Raw genomic sequence first — 13,265 nt, 5'->3', positions numbered from 1 at the left:
TGAATTCAATTAAGCCAGCCAAGTTGGGCACAGAAAGAAAGTAGTTAAAGGCAGACATGTGGCAGATGCATGCATAAATAAGACAGTGGAGAATTAAATATTCAACATGCAGCACCTAAAGGTCTCATTAAGTCATGAAGAACAGAAAATGTCACTCAACAGGGAAAGTCACTAAGAAGCAGAGGAACTAAAACAGGACATGAGCAGAAGGGAGTATTCCTAGGAGTGGAGGACATTCAGGGTGAGACCAAAGTTAGCATTTAATACAGAGGTTAAGAGTTTGCCTAAGTACCTCTACAAAGAAACTAGAAAAAAGAGGGGTGGGTCTGACAGATGGCATGCCTTCTAAATCTGCTACCAGTCATTTCAAAGTCTAGCCAAGTGCAAGACAGTCACAGTTATATGTCAAGGTCAATCAAAACAATCCAGTGAGTCAAAACACTTATGAAGAAAAATGTGAATCACCATGTAGCTGCGTCACAGCCAGACAACAGCTGATCAAAAACCCTTAGCAAAAGATAGCGAGAGTTTCTGCTATACTGCATGACTGTATCTGTAGGAGTGATTATTGGGAAATATATGCAGTTAAAGACACGCAAGACAGAGCGTCTCTGCAAACGGCAGCTTAATAGATACAACTTTTAACTCAGTGGCACTGATCTCATTTTCACCTCGATATTAATAATGCATAAAAACAGCAGCAGCTGTCAGAGATTAAAAATAAAGGTCCCAAAAAAGATCTTGAAGCAATTCCATAGGAGACAACATTGTGGCTCACTGAGAAAATATTTGCAAAAAGACTTCTGTAATATGCACATGTATGAAGTTAGCTAGTAAAGACAGTTGTTCCGTTCAGGCCACAAACAATTTGAATGCATAAATGGTTTGTTCCACTTTAAATAGCTCCTTCCTCATGGCTTTCTGGGGCCTAGAAGTGAGAATCTAACTGATGCACCAATTATGCAGGAACCGATGTTCCAAATACAAAGCTTACGTTCTGAAATTGCTGCATAAACTCTGCCTTGTTACCAGATCTAATTCCATTGATGTGGATCTTTTTCGGTTGTTGAGTATGTTGGATTTCCCTTGAACATACTGTAGCCCATAATGTACTTTAGAACTTTCATTAAGTACATTTTAGTGTTTTATTTTTTGGTGTTCTAATTACTGTATTTTCAGCTTTGGTCCTATTATTTTCATTAAAGAGCACTGCTTATTATCCATCATTTCCCATGCTGTACTACACTACACTAAACAGGCTTCTTGTTACTTACACATAAATGTTGACAATATACAAATAAGTTATCAATGTTACACTGAATGTAGTCATATTGCCCAGCTTTAAAGGCTAAGCACCAGCTATATGGAAGTGTCAAACAAATAAATACAGTGGAATTTGAGTTCCTAACTTGTGTTTATTGATAGTCAGAAAACATGTTATTTCTTACTTATTCAAGGAATAAGGTTTAAAAGACCGTTGGCACTTTGGAAAAGACCATCCGCTCACTCCGTTATCTGTAGCTCATTTCACTGGCGCTTTTCCAACAATATGAACATGGAGGTAAACAGGGTAAGGACACTTACTTCGCCTGTTTTAGTTGGTGTTAGTTAACGTTAGCTTGACTTGCTAAACTCAGTGGCTCAGATTATACTCGGCTACGTAGCTGCATTACGGAGGTTTATAGTGTCGGATGAATTAGAGTTCGACTTCGGTCACATTTACAAGAATAACGGTACCTCTACATTTGAGTTTAGCTTATTGCTAGGCTATTGTCATGAATAATGTTGGTTATTTAGCTAGATACTGTCATAACAGTCAGTCATAACGGTGTTTTACCGCGGCGTTGTTCAGCTGTTGTCCACCAGTGACGTCACGGTTGCGTTCAAGAATTTCCGTAGCGAGCTCGGGTTTTTCCGTCAATTTAATAAAATTGTCCGTTTTAAAGCAAATTAAGCTGCTATTTTCATTTTAATTCATACTTGTATATATCAGTAACTAAAATAATACAAAATATTCATGGAGGTCCATTAAGTGGTGCTTAGCCTTCAATCTAAGACACAGACAACAACATAACGGAAATTATTTTAATTTTTTTTAAATAATGTTTGTTTACACCCTTACATGCTTAACATAATTAACAACATGCCTTTTACTGTGGAGACACAAACTCTCTCAAACGGATTTATGTCACAAGCTGGCTGATAAATAGTGATTCTTCCGACACTGAAAGTAGTTTCCCAAATCTGTTTGTGCTCAAAACAACATCAGCCAACACTCAGGTTGCCATGGAAACCAACTCATTCCAGCTGCACTGAATGCAGAGGAAGCTTGTTTAGAGTTGTTAAACTGCACGAATCCAACCGCTTCAGTACCAATCGATATGCGAAAATAACGCTCAGTGACCTACGCTCAACATAAACCATGTCTCTAAACATCAGTATAAAATAAAAAAAGCTCCTTGTAGAATCTTGTTACTCTGAAATTTCTAAAGCCACAGCAGTAGCTCATTGATTGGAAAGGGCTGCACAGCAGAATTTCAAGCATTTGATTTAAATAAAAACACCAAAATGTGATTAGTCTACAAAACAAATATCCTCACACAGTAATGTGGGTGTGATAGTAGCGTTGAAGAATATACATCAAGGGCAAGTCGATCTTTAATTACTACAACTGAGATTTACTGAGCCATTTTTAAAGGTGTGTGAATCATATATATATATATATATATATATATATATATATATATATATATATATATAATGTGTGTGTGGTAGTTAGGGTGTGGCATTGTGTGGGTGTATGAGACAAATGCATTTCTCACCATAGCGCTAATGGTTTCCTCCCAGTCAGGTCTCTCCCGGGGGTGGATACTCCTGGTTAGCTCAGGCACAATGTCGTCCTCTTCCGGGTGGCGGCCAGGCCTCAGTCCCCTAAGGTAAAGAAAGAGGAGAAGGAAAGAGGAGAACAGTGGAAGAAAAGTATTATAAAGAGTAAAACCACTTCACTCTTTAACTATACCTTAAATGCACATGCTTGCATACGTTGTGCATACAGCTGTGCAATAGGCAACACAAAGCATAGAATGAAGATGTAAAGAACATCATCTCATTGTAGGGGCGGGGAGCAAAGCATTTGAAAATGTCTCAAGTCTGCACAGAGGTGTAAATGGCAGCATCATTTTAATTAAGAACAATGTCAAAACTAATCACTGGGACATGCAGGGAAAACTATACCCAGCATACTCAGAAGAATGCAGAGCAAGGCGCTGAGACATCTTACAAGCTCAGCATACAAACAGACACTTATTTATTAAACACATTAACACGAGTCTAATGGCAAGTCAGTTAATGTGTCTAACACAGAATAGAGCCCTCACACTGCCATGTAAATGTTTACCAATGTGACAGGGATGCATAATTATAATCACAATAATAGAGCTAACTGATTTAAAAATAATCAACATGACACAGATATTTAGATTGTAGTGGTATTTCAAACAGGAAACGAGAACGTTTAGTGAGTGCTGGGATACCCTGCCAAAGTATGTGAATTTTATTCCTTCATTGAATTTGTAACCCCATAAAAATTAATGATCCTTGCAAGGCTAATACAGGTATTTGATACAATGTGTCATATGATATAATGCCTGCATTTGTAATGACAGATACGTACATGAGGAAACAAAGTTGGAATCTGCTCACATAATAGTGCAGCCCTAGATATCACCACTAACCAGACATATGTAAATGATTTAATTTCAAGGTAAGTCACATCCTGGGGTGGGGGGTGTTAGAACAGTCTTCATAATGGTTGGTTACTGCTTGCTATTACTCACTGGTGAGGCTGATGAGAAAATAACAGCAGAGGAAAGACATGCTCACATTAACCTTGCGCAAACAATGACATGAGGTCTGGAAGTCTTATAGGAAAAGCTGAGGTCCACTATTTTTCTGAAATGTAAAATGGCAATCGGTAACTGCTCAAAGATGAAAAGCACAGTACTGTCTGCAGTATCATTTCACTCTCCGATGTGGGGAAACAGTCTGCATGTCACTTCAAATAGAAAATTGTTTCCATGAAATGATCTGGAACCAATTATATAAAATATTCGGGGCATGGATTAAACCAGTGTGGATGACCAGGAGGATTGCAATACCTATGCATTTATCTATTTTAGACTATACTGTAGAGCAGGCATTTGTAAATTCATTTATTAGTCAGATATTGTGTGAGCCAATCTGCACATTTTACATCATTTGATTCATGATGTTGTCAAATGCAAAACAATATTCCAATATTAATCTAAACCACACATAAATTCATCCTTAAGAAATAAGGTTTTCTTTTTCATCACTGCAAAAGATTCAAATCAAATAGTCAGTGTGGCTATATAAACATCCAATTGCTCACAAGGGAACATGAGGTAATACCAATACTAAGCAGTCTCAAAGAGAGGCAGCAAAGTATCCCAAATAAACAAGCAGTTTCTATTTGCTACAGGCAGCTGAAACCCATTCATCTCTGACACAGATTCAGTTTGCAATGAGCCCTTGAGGAAGAAACTAACAACAAAAAAAGAGAAGAGTATTAGAATGAGGACAGAAGATATGGCCCACAAGAGCACGAGGGATTCATCCAATACTCTCCAACACAAATTCCTTTCTGATGAGAGCTAGCCTACATCATACAAGCACCCACTCCACCCCACGTCTGGAGCAGTCCTCTCATGAGAATGGATGCTTACCCCCCCAACATCCCCACACCTCGGGGGGTATCTACACGTGCCTGACCTCAAACTGTCATCCTCAATGCAGGTTTGAAGCAGCACGGTTTGCATCTCTAATCACCAGGGGAGGGGGTGCCCGGAGAGCAGCAGTGTGCTGCATTATGACACAGCCTCAAAGTCTTTGACTGATCTAAGTGCAGCCAGAATGCCCATCAAAACATGGGCCCGACAGATATACCCCAAATGCCTCAGCATCTGTGAAATTCCAACCCAATAACACACCAAGCTGTTTTGTTAAACAGGAACCAACTAAAAAAAAAAAACAGCCAGTCTTCAGAATGCTGTTTGACAGCGATCCTAAGATACAGGGTGGAATTTTACTTGAGAACACAAACACTATCATGGTTAAAATAAACAACATATAAAGGGTCTTAAGAGAACTGAAAAAAAACCCAGAGCAAAGCTGCAATTTGATTAAGAATAGCATTTGTTCCTGTAAGGTAGTTTGAGCCTTTGGGGGCACTAAAGTGTTTCAATTAATTTAAGCTTAGTCGTTTTTAATGGAATAAATATGAACAATTCTGTCTTAACTGACTTTAAGCATGAAAATGTAATCTAATTATGCTGAGGTTGTGAAACACACTCAGAAACAACTGAAAGCCTCAAGACCACATGACCCCAACCACACCTCCTCAAAAGAACAATCCTTTACATAACTTTGGTTTTGGTATATATCCATATTGAAGGGCCTCATAAATACGAACATTAAGGTTTGTGCATCTGTATTTGGATCCACACACACAGAGAGGTGTGATATCAGGAGATCAAGTCTGGCACATGCAGTGGAGAGACAGCCAAGGCACTGATGAAGGAAGCACAGAGGACTTGCCTTATTCACCGCTTCCAGGTTAATGAGCAAGAAAATGAGTCCAGCAGTGAACAAATTATTCTTTTGACACACAGGGAGCAAGATAGGACAGAAAAAGGAGGACAACCAAAACAAAGACAAAATGACAGAGATAACAGAGATACACTCTACTGAGGAACAAGATAAGGTCTTTCCCACGGTCAAAGAAACCCTACTGCTGCTCAGCCTTGAAGACACATCTTAAAGCAGGTCATTAAGTCAAGCTGACCACAAAAGGTCATCTTAAAGCTTCAGAAACTATGAAAGCATCTGTATATTCAGGCATCTCTTTTAACATGAGCAGGTCTTTATACTCCATCACTATATTTCACATTAGGGCTGTGCCATTTACTTGGTTACATGGTTAAATATCAGTTGAGAGAGAGAGAGAGAATGTATCATAAAGGCAGAGACCAGCAGTGTATGTAATAAACATAATACATACTTATCCTGCATGTGGACACCCTGTGTCACCCTTTAGAAGAGATTTTTGTCTTGGCCTTAGAAAGCTGAGATAGTCCAATAGGTTTCCATTTGGCACACTCACCCTGCTTCAAGACAATTTCACTGAAACAAACACGATCTGATACTACAGAGCATGGCTGATTGAACAGCAATCCCACTGTATTACACCCTTGCAGCTTCAGAGTGAAGTGGGGCTATTACTGCATGGTGCTTTCATTACAGAACTTGCACCACCCTCGTTTCCAATTCAAACTGTCTCTGAACTTGGAGGACAGCATTGAAAGCAACACAGGCACATGCTCGTGAGCACACCAAAGTTTAAAAAGTGTTAGTTATTTCAGTATTGGGCAACAGCAGGAGACATTGGCATCCATGAGTGGAGCTTAATGATCAAAACAACTGTCATGCTGCCTTAAGGCTCTTGTTTGTTGACCCTGTTCAAAGAACCCCTGCAAATGAGCAAATGCAGGAGATATGAGGTCTTCGGAGACTCGCACTCCTGCAGGGCATTGTGTATCTGTAAACTCCAGCAGTAGGGTGTCAATGAGGTAATGTAATTCGGGCAGCCAGGCCAGTCCACACAGAGGGGCACTCTTTATTAAATTCACTGGGGCTGAAAGATTGCTTCAAATTTAGTGGCTCTCGGCTTTGTTAACTCTGATGTTATCTACAGAAGCGTTTTTCATCTCAAAAGAGGTAAATTGGGGATGTTTTCATTTTACTATACTGCAGCTGTATAATAAAAATGAGGATACATGGGAGCTACCACATGAAAGAACCATGCCAAAATGCAAATATGAACGTATGGCTTTCGCTAATCACCTTACAACAATTCATGAACATTAGCTACTGGATCAGGCAAAAATTATACTGATTGACTGTTAACAAGATAGTCTATAATTAATTAAGCATGCAATCCATCAAAACACCAAAACAGACCATTGCATACATTATATATTTACACACATCCACTGAGTTCTGTATAAATGCAGTAAGATAAAAACCAAACACAAAACTAAAAACATACTATATGTGAGTACAATATGTACAAAGTCCTGTTAACAAATTATCAGGATTACAGACCAAAAAAAGAATTGTATATATTAAATATATAATGAAATAAACCTAGTAAAGTCATAAACAAGGCTTATTTGACTCAGAGAACTACCTCTCAAAAGCCATTTGCAAACACATGTGACTTCTACACAGTTCTTCACACTTTTTTCTTGGTAAGCATAGGCAGCCTAGTTCTTACTGCTTGCCCATGTTAGCCTTCAATAATGTTATACTGACCGCATTAGTTAAACAGTTAATCATGTCCTTTTCTATTTACAACTGAAATAACCCTTTAAGTGCTTAATGACAAGTCATTTTGCCATTTTATGGTTAAAAACAGCATAAAGGGAGACAGGAATGAAGGATGTTCCCATGACAGAAATCCATGCCATGTTTCACATCTGCATCTTTGGGAAGGATAATCAAAATATTCTTGTAATAATTTCCACAACGAGGTAAATTACTACGCATAACACATACCCACATATTTTTATGTCAAAGACAAACAAGAAACTGTAACCACTGTTTTCTCGCCTTTCCGACAGCTTGAGGGCTCTTCAAAGTCAGAGTCAGTCTCTAGGGATTTTTTGTTTAAGATATCGACACAAGACTTTGGCAGGACACCAGCATTTAAAGAGGGCTGGTGGCAAAGCTGTGGGTCAGTGCACCATTGTGGACATGGACATAAACACTGTGGCCTGAGAACTGATCAATTTACCAACTGTCACGCAAGCATAGGCCACAGAGGCAACGGCTAATGGCTTTCGCATAGTACATTCAGAAGCCAAGTTTTTCACAGGAGATGAAAGAAATAATGGTTCTCTCTCTCTTTCTACACTTTCGCCTCTGTAATGTTGTGCTAATATCTAATGTATGCTAAGCTGTGGCTGCCATGGCAACCCTAGGCATACAGGATTTGGACTCTGTTCAAGTGAGGCAGAGGACTAAAATGGCTGGACAATAATCCTCAAATACAGACAATTCGTGCCCCTTCAGGCCCAAAACTAGTGGAAGGAAGGTTATCCTGTGAAAGGGATTTAATGCTGAATCTCAGAAAAGGGAGCCAGCAGAAAGCAGAAAGAGTTCACACTGCAAAAAGCATGCAGGCACTCGTGAGCACTTGTGGTCATGTGACTTGCACTCCGAGCTCTGCATCTGATGTCTGGCAGTGCGAGTGGGTGGGAGTGTACCGGCGTTTCAATCGTGTGTTGTAATTGACTGCCAACTAGAGAACATGATGGTGGTCACCACAAGCGTAATTTCATACTATGTACAGAATGGGATTTGAGGGGAGCTTGGTGGTGACAACATTCACAGCTGATTAATGACCTCATTGTGAGCTGTTATTACTGTGAGTCAATCTGTCCTTACATTATATGAAACAACTTCAGCTGTCCAGAATTTCATCCACTATCATCTGTTCTCCTCAGCCGCCCAACCCCACTGCACGGCTGCTTCAAAATACAGAAACGAACTATTCTACTCAAGCTACATATCCCTAAGCTTGCATACTCTCTCACTTCTGAAATTCTCCTTCAGCTTCTGCAGGTGAATAAAGAAGCCAAGGAAATCCTACATACAATCACATACACACATGAGCTTATGTTCACCTTCATCCTTTCTTCCCTTGCACAAAGATGCAATCACAAGCATGCATGTAAAAAAAAGCACTTTCACTTATATTCACGATTAGGTCAGACCAGCCAGAGAATACGCTGAGGAAGGAAGACACACTGAAACACATGCTCTGGCACCCGCAAACACGCAGCTTCTTCAAGACACCCACAGATGTAGGAATGACTCTCACGAGGCTAGTGGAGTAGGTTAAGAGGAAGAGAAGTGAGTCTTTACCTGTCAGAGATGTCATGACTTCCTGTGGCTCCGAGCAGTCCTAGCGCTGCACTCCCCACCACTGCAGCAGCCCCGCTGCCTGCCTCCATGATACTGACTCACTGCAGGAGCAGCCTGCCAGAGAGAGAGAGAGAGAGAGAAATAGAGCAGTGAGGGAAAAGGGAGAGGGGGAGAGAGAGAGAGAGCGAGAGATGGGAAGAATTGAGGAGATGTAGTGTCACAAAAACAGGGAGAGAGAACAAGATAGACAGGGGAAATATGAAAGTAGAGCAGGGAGAGAAAGAATAGAGAAAATTGCAGTTACATTTCTCCCTCCTATTCCAGGCAAATGCATTTATTTTTAAACAGTTAACAATATGCACACCAATCCCTCAAAGCTTGGTATAATCACATATATATTTCCTGCTGTGCAATTAAAACACTACAATCAAACCCTTTATTCAACATTCACTCTGTACATAATATATATTCTAATCTTCCAGATAAATTAAACATATTTCTTACATTCTTGTTTGATTAGACCATTTCATTGTTCTCTTCTCTTAAAATAACACTAAAGTTATGCTTAACATCATGGAGATCTTTTTTAAATTATTATATTTAAGGTTATAACGGATAAAATAATTACCAATATCGACACCACATAAATAGTGTCAGCATTTGAATTTGTCAAAAAATATTGAATGATAAAAATATATTTAAAAATCAAACAGACTGAGAAGTGTCAGAGTAAAAATATCTGATTTTGGGTCTACTTCCTGTTTTCTGAGAGCGATTTGTGGCTGCTTTTTAAACTGAGAATTCACCTGAAATTCACTTCTTGAAATGTTACATTCAGTTTGATATAAATATGAACAACACAGGAAAAGAGTAGAAGCTGAAAGGAAAGTGTTACATTGTTAAATTTATTTACTCTTTTACAGTTTCTAGCTTATTTTGGCCTGAGATTTGGCTTGTTTTGTGTAAGGATCACTAACTAAGTTTAAATCAATGTAGTTGATTTGCCTATCACAGTATACTGGCATAGAGGATTTAACTGAACAGCATGATGTTAGAAAATCATGCACTTCTCCATGGTTTGGAACTACATGTTAAGTTGCTACTAATTCCAGGTGGCTTATATAGCCAGAGAATGGCACTAACACAGATTGTACATCACACAGAGAAATGCCTACTCTAGAGAGTGGTGATTGAGCCTAGCTACATGATTAAACTGCAGAGACACCAGCAGGTGAATGACAGACTGGAGACAAGACCATTCCCCATTCCTCGAAAAGAACAAAAGCTAAACCCACATGCTTCCAACCACTGCCTCTAAGCATCCTCTGGGGCGGACACAGGAATTATATCAACGAATGGCAGGCGGAGAAATCATAGGAGGCATAAAAACACCCACACATTATGTAAAAGCAGACTGTCATCAATGATAAGGAAGGGTTGCTGTCCATATACTGATGTTGAGGTTTGATGTAAAAGTGTATCATTAAGATGGCACTAGCATGCAGAATGCAACACTGTCTTTAACTCTAAACTCTAAACTCCATTCAGAACTTTCACAAATTGCTCAGTAAACTCTTTTTTGAAGGAGGATTGGAGCAGCTGCTTGATGGATAGGTCTGGCCTAATTGTGTCTCTCTCCAGCCCGACTGAGTAAGCCTGCCATGTCCAAAGTAGGCTTTAACAGCCCACTATTAAAGACGCAGTGAATGTGATGCAGCAAAACCCTTGGCCAGTGCTGCCAAACAGATTACAACCTCCACACATGGCTGACCTAGTCAGAGGACATAATGCATACTGTCATTGTGGAGCCAGAATTCTCGATTCAAGTGGCAATGTGGATTAATCAAGGAGAACCAACTAATGTAAGAGGCAACAGCTTATAGAGCATAAGAGCACACTGAGCAACGGCCATGATGACAGTCATTACAGGCACATGGGATACTCTAAAAACAATCAATGATTAGGCAAAAGCCACAAAATCATTTGGCCAAGAGAAGATCTAACCATTGGGATATACTGAGAGCAGCATGTGAGCAGAAAAGGAGGCACAATATTGCTCTCATAATGAGCCACTCTGGTGGGAACCTCCATGGAGTCCTCCTCTCAAGTGTTTAGTCATCTCTCTGAAAGCCTGTATGAGTCTGCGCTCAGCTTTTCTCCTTTCAGTATGGGATTACTCATACCTGACATTTACTTTATCCTCAGCACCATTCAATGTTTAATAAGATTCAAATTACTATGACGTTACTTAATTGCCTCCATCCAGACGACTGTAATCTGGACAACATCTGAACACTTCTCAAATCCAGCTACCAGCTCTCGTCATTTCTGAAGGCGTGGGCTGTCACTGCATTTTTATCATCAGCAGCAGGCTTTCTTCCCACTCAAAGAGAACAGACAACATTGTTTCGAAAGATCAAACAGGAAACCACGGATTCCTCAACAAACAGTCAAAATTAAAGAATAGCCAATGTCTAAAATACTTCATGAAAAGAATAGGACAGTTGTCATTTTGTTATTCTGTTTTTGTAGCTCAGGTTTCAAGTTGCTCTACCCAGACAGGACACCACAACACCCAATTAGCTGCTATCTGAGAGCATGGAACTGATCTTAATTAATCTTCCAGTCATTGTGCCAGACACAATACACCTATGTTTTTTTTGGCTGTGCAGTAAAGTTATACAACTGGTGAACAATCATTTCACCAAACAAATATATATAAACAAACATATACAGTAAAATGACTTCGGTGTGGAGCTCTACACCCAGGTAGTTACATTTCATCGTATAAATGACATTTATCGTTCAGTGTTTTTTTGTTTGTTTGTTTTTTTAATAAAAGTGTATGCCTAGAGTGCATCACTGTGTAAACTCTGCAGGAATAGTTTAGGACTCCAGTTTGAAGCATCAGCTTTGTGAGGCTCCGCATGAAATATGATCTCGCTGACAGCCGGCCGATATGTCTGCTGTGAGACGTGGCTGCCTGCGCTAATATGAAAAATCTGGGTTGTGTTTACATCACATTTCATCTGGGGGCAGGGCTAGGTCCCAACTGACAATTACATCATTTTAGGTAATACAAGGCCACTACGCCTCACTGGACAGTTTGTCCAAAACACTGGTCAGCCACCCAGTATTTAGCACCAATAAATGCAGGCACAGTGCAGTTAGAAAAGCTGATTGAATGCTGATTACGTTCCTATATGAATACAGTGTGTCATAATCATAATAAATTCTGTAATAGAGATACTAAAGACACAAGACATTTTTGATATTACATAAAACCTTCCTTTCCTATATTTCCATTATTTCGTTTTTTAATATTTATTTTTATAAAGTTTATTAACTTGCATTTGATTGATCTGATTTTATCCATATCAATCAAACACAATACATTTTTCTATAAATATAAATATAAATATTGCAAAACCGGCACGGTGGCAAAACAGATGGACGGATTGGCTATTCAAATGTGTCCAAAGATGTGAGTATATGAGTGACTGTGTGAGTGTGTGTAGCCCGGTTACAGACAATGAATAAATTAATGAATAATGAAAGTTTTTATGTAATATGTTGTATCTTTAGTATCTCAATTACAGTATATATTAGTATACCAATGAGCTTTATGAAGTTGCATAACCCGGTATAAGTAATGTTACACTACTTGAGGAAAAAGAAAGATGTAATATGGCTTCTTGTTTTTCCTATTTGTTTTGTATTTAAAGAACACCGAAGAATGTAAGAAGGCCTTGTAAGCCACTGTATGTTGCTACTGTGAGCATAGTCAGTAGATCTGATCTTTTTAAATCCATGGGCCTAAACACTGCATAATCATATCACCACAGAAATGAAGGCCATTTAAGCAGGCGCACACACACACACACACACACATACACATGCAAATGCATTATGGTGTAAAAAATAGCCTCAAGATGTTCTGATTTTCCAGTCTTAAGGCTGATTTATACATCTGCGTGGAATCGACACAGAGCCTATGATGTAGGCTACGCAAGAGCCCTACTCCATTGTGAGCGTTTATACTTCTGCGTGGTGTATGCATTGCTCTGCAATTACACCACCACAACACTAGGGCTGAATCTTCCTCTACACTATATAGTACACAGTGTAGTTTAATTACTTTTATATTCTTATCTTTAAAGTGCACTATTTAGAGAGTAGGTCATTTGGGACAGAGCAGAGATTACACAAAATGGCAGTAAAGTTACAAAGCTGGCACAGTTTTCCTGCGTAGTATCACA

General features: G+C 39.2%; 1 protein-coding gene across 2 annotated transcripts in view; it reads right to left on the bottom strand.

Moving 5' to 3' along the window:
- Positions 1–13,265, bottom strand: part of arhgap32b (Rho GTPase activating protein 32b) — an 88,061-nt gene that overhangs the window by 49,304 nt on the left and 25,492 nt on the right. For both annotated transcript variants that reach the window (XM_066645077.1, XM_066645078.1), the window contains exons 2-3: positions 9,007–9,120; positions 2,823–2,931 (exon numbers count right to left, since the gene is read on the bottom strand). In XM_066645077.1, the coding sequence (XP_066501174.1) occupies positions 2,823–2,931; positions 9,007–9,095 (198 nt within the window). In that variant the 5' untranslated portion in view covers positions 9,096–9,120. The remainder of the gene's footprint in view (positions 1–2,822; positions 2,932–9,006; positions 9,121–13,265) is intronic.

Source organism: Hoplias malabaricus, chromosome 15 (genome assembly GCF_029633855.1).
Source record: "Hoplias malabaricus isolate fHopMal1 chromosome 15, fHopMal1.hap1, whole genome shotgun sequence".
NCBI lineage: Eukaryota > Metazoa > Chordata > Actinopteri > Characiformes > Erythrinidae > Hoplias > Hoplias malabaricus.
The sequence above is the reverse complement of the archived record's forward strand: the minus strand, read 5'-3'. Positions and strand labels throughout refer to the sequence as shown.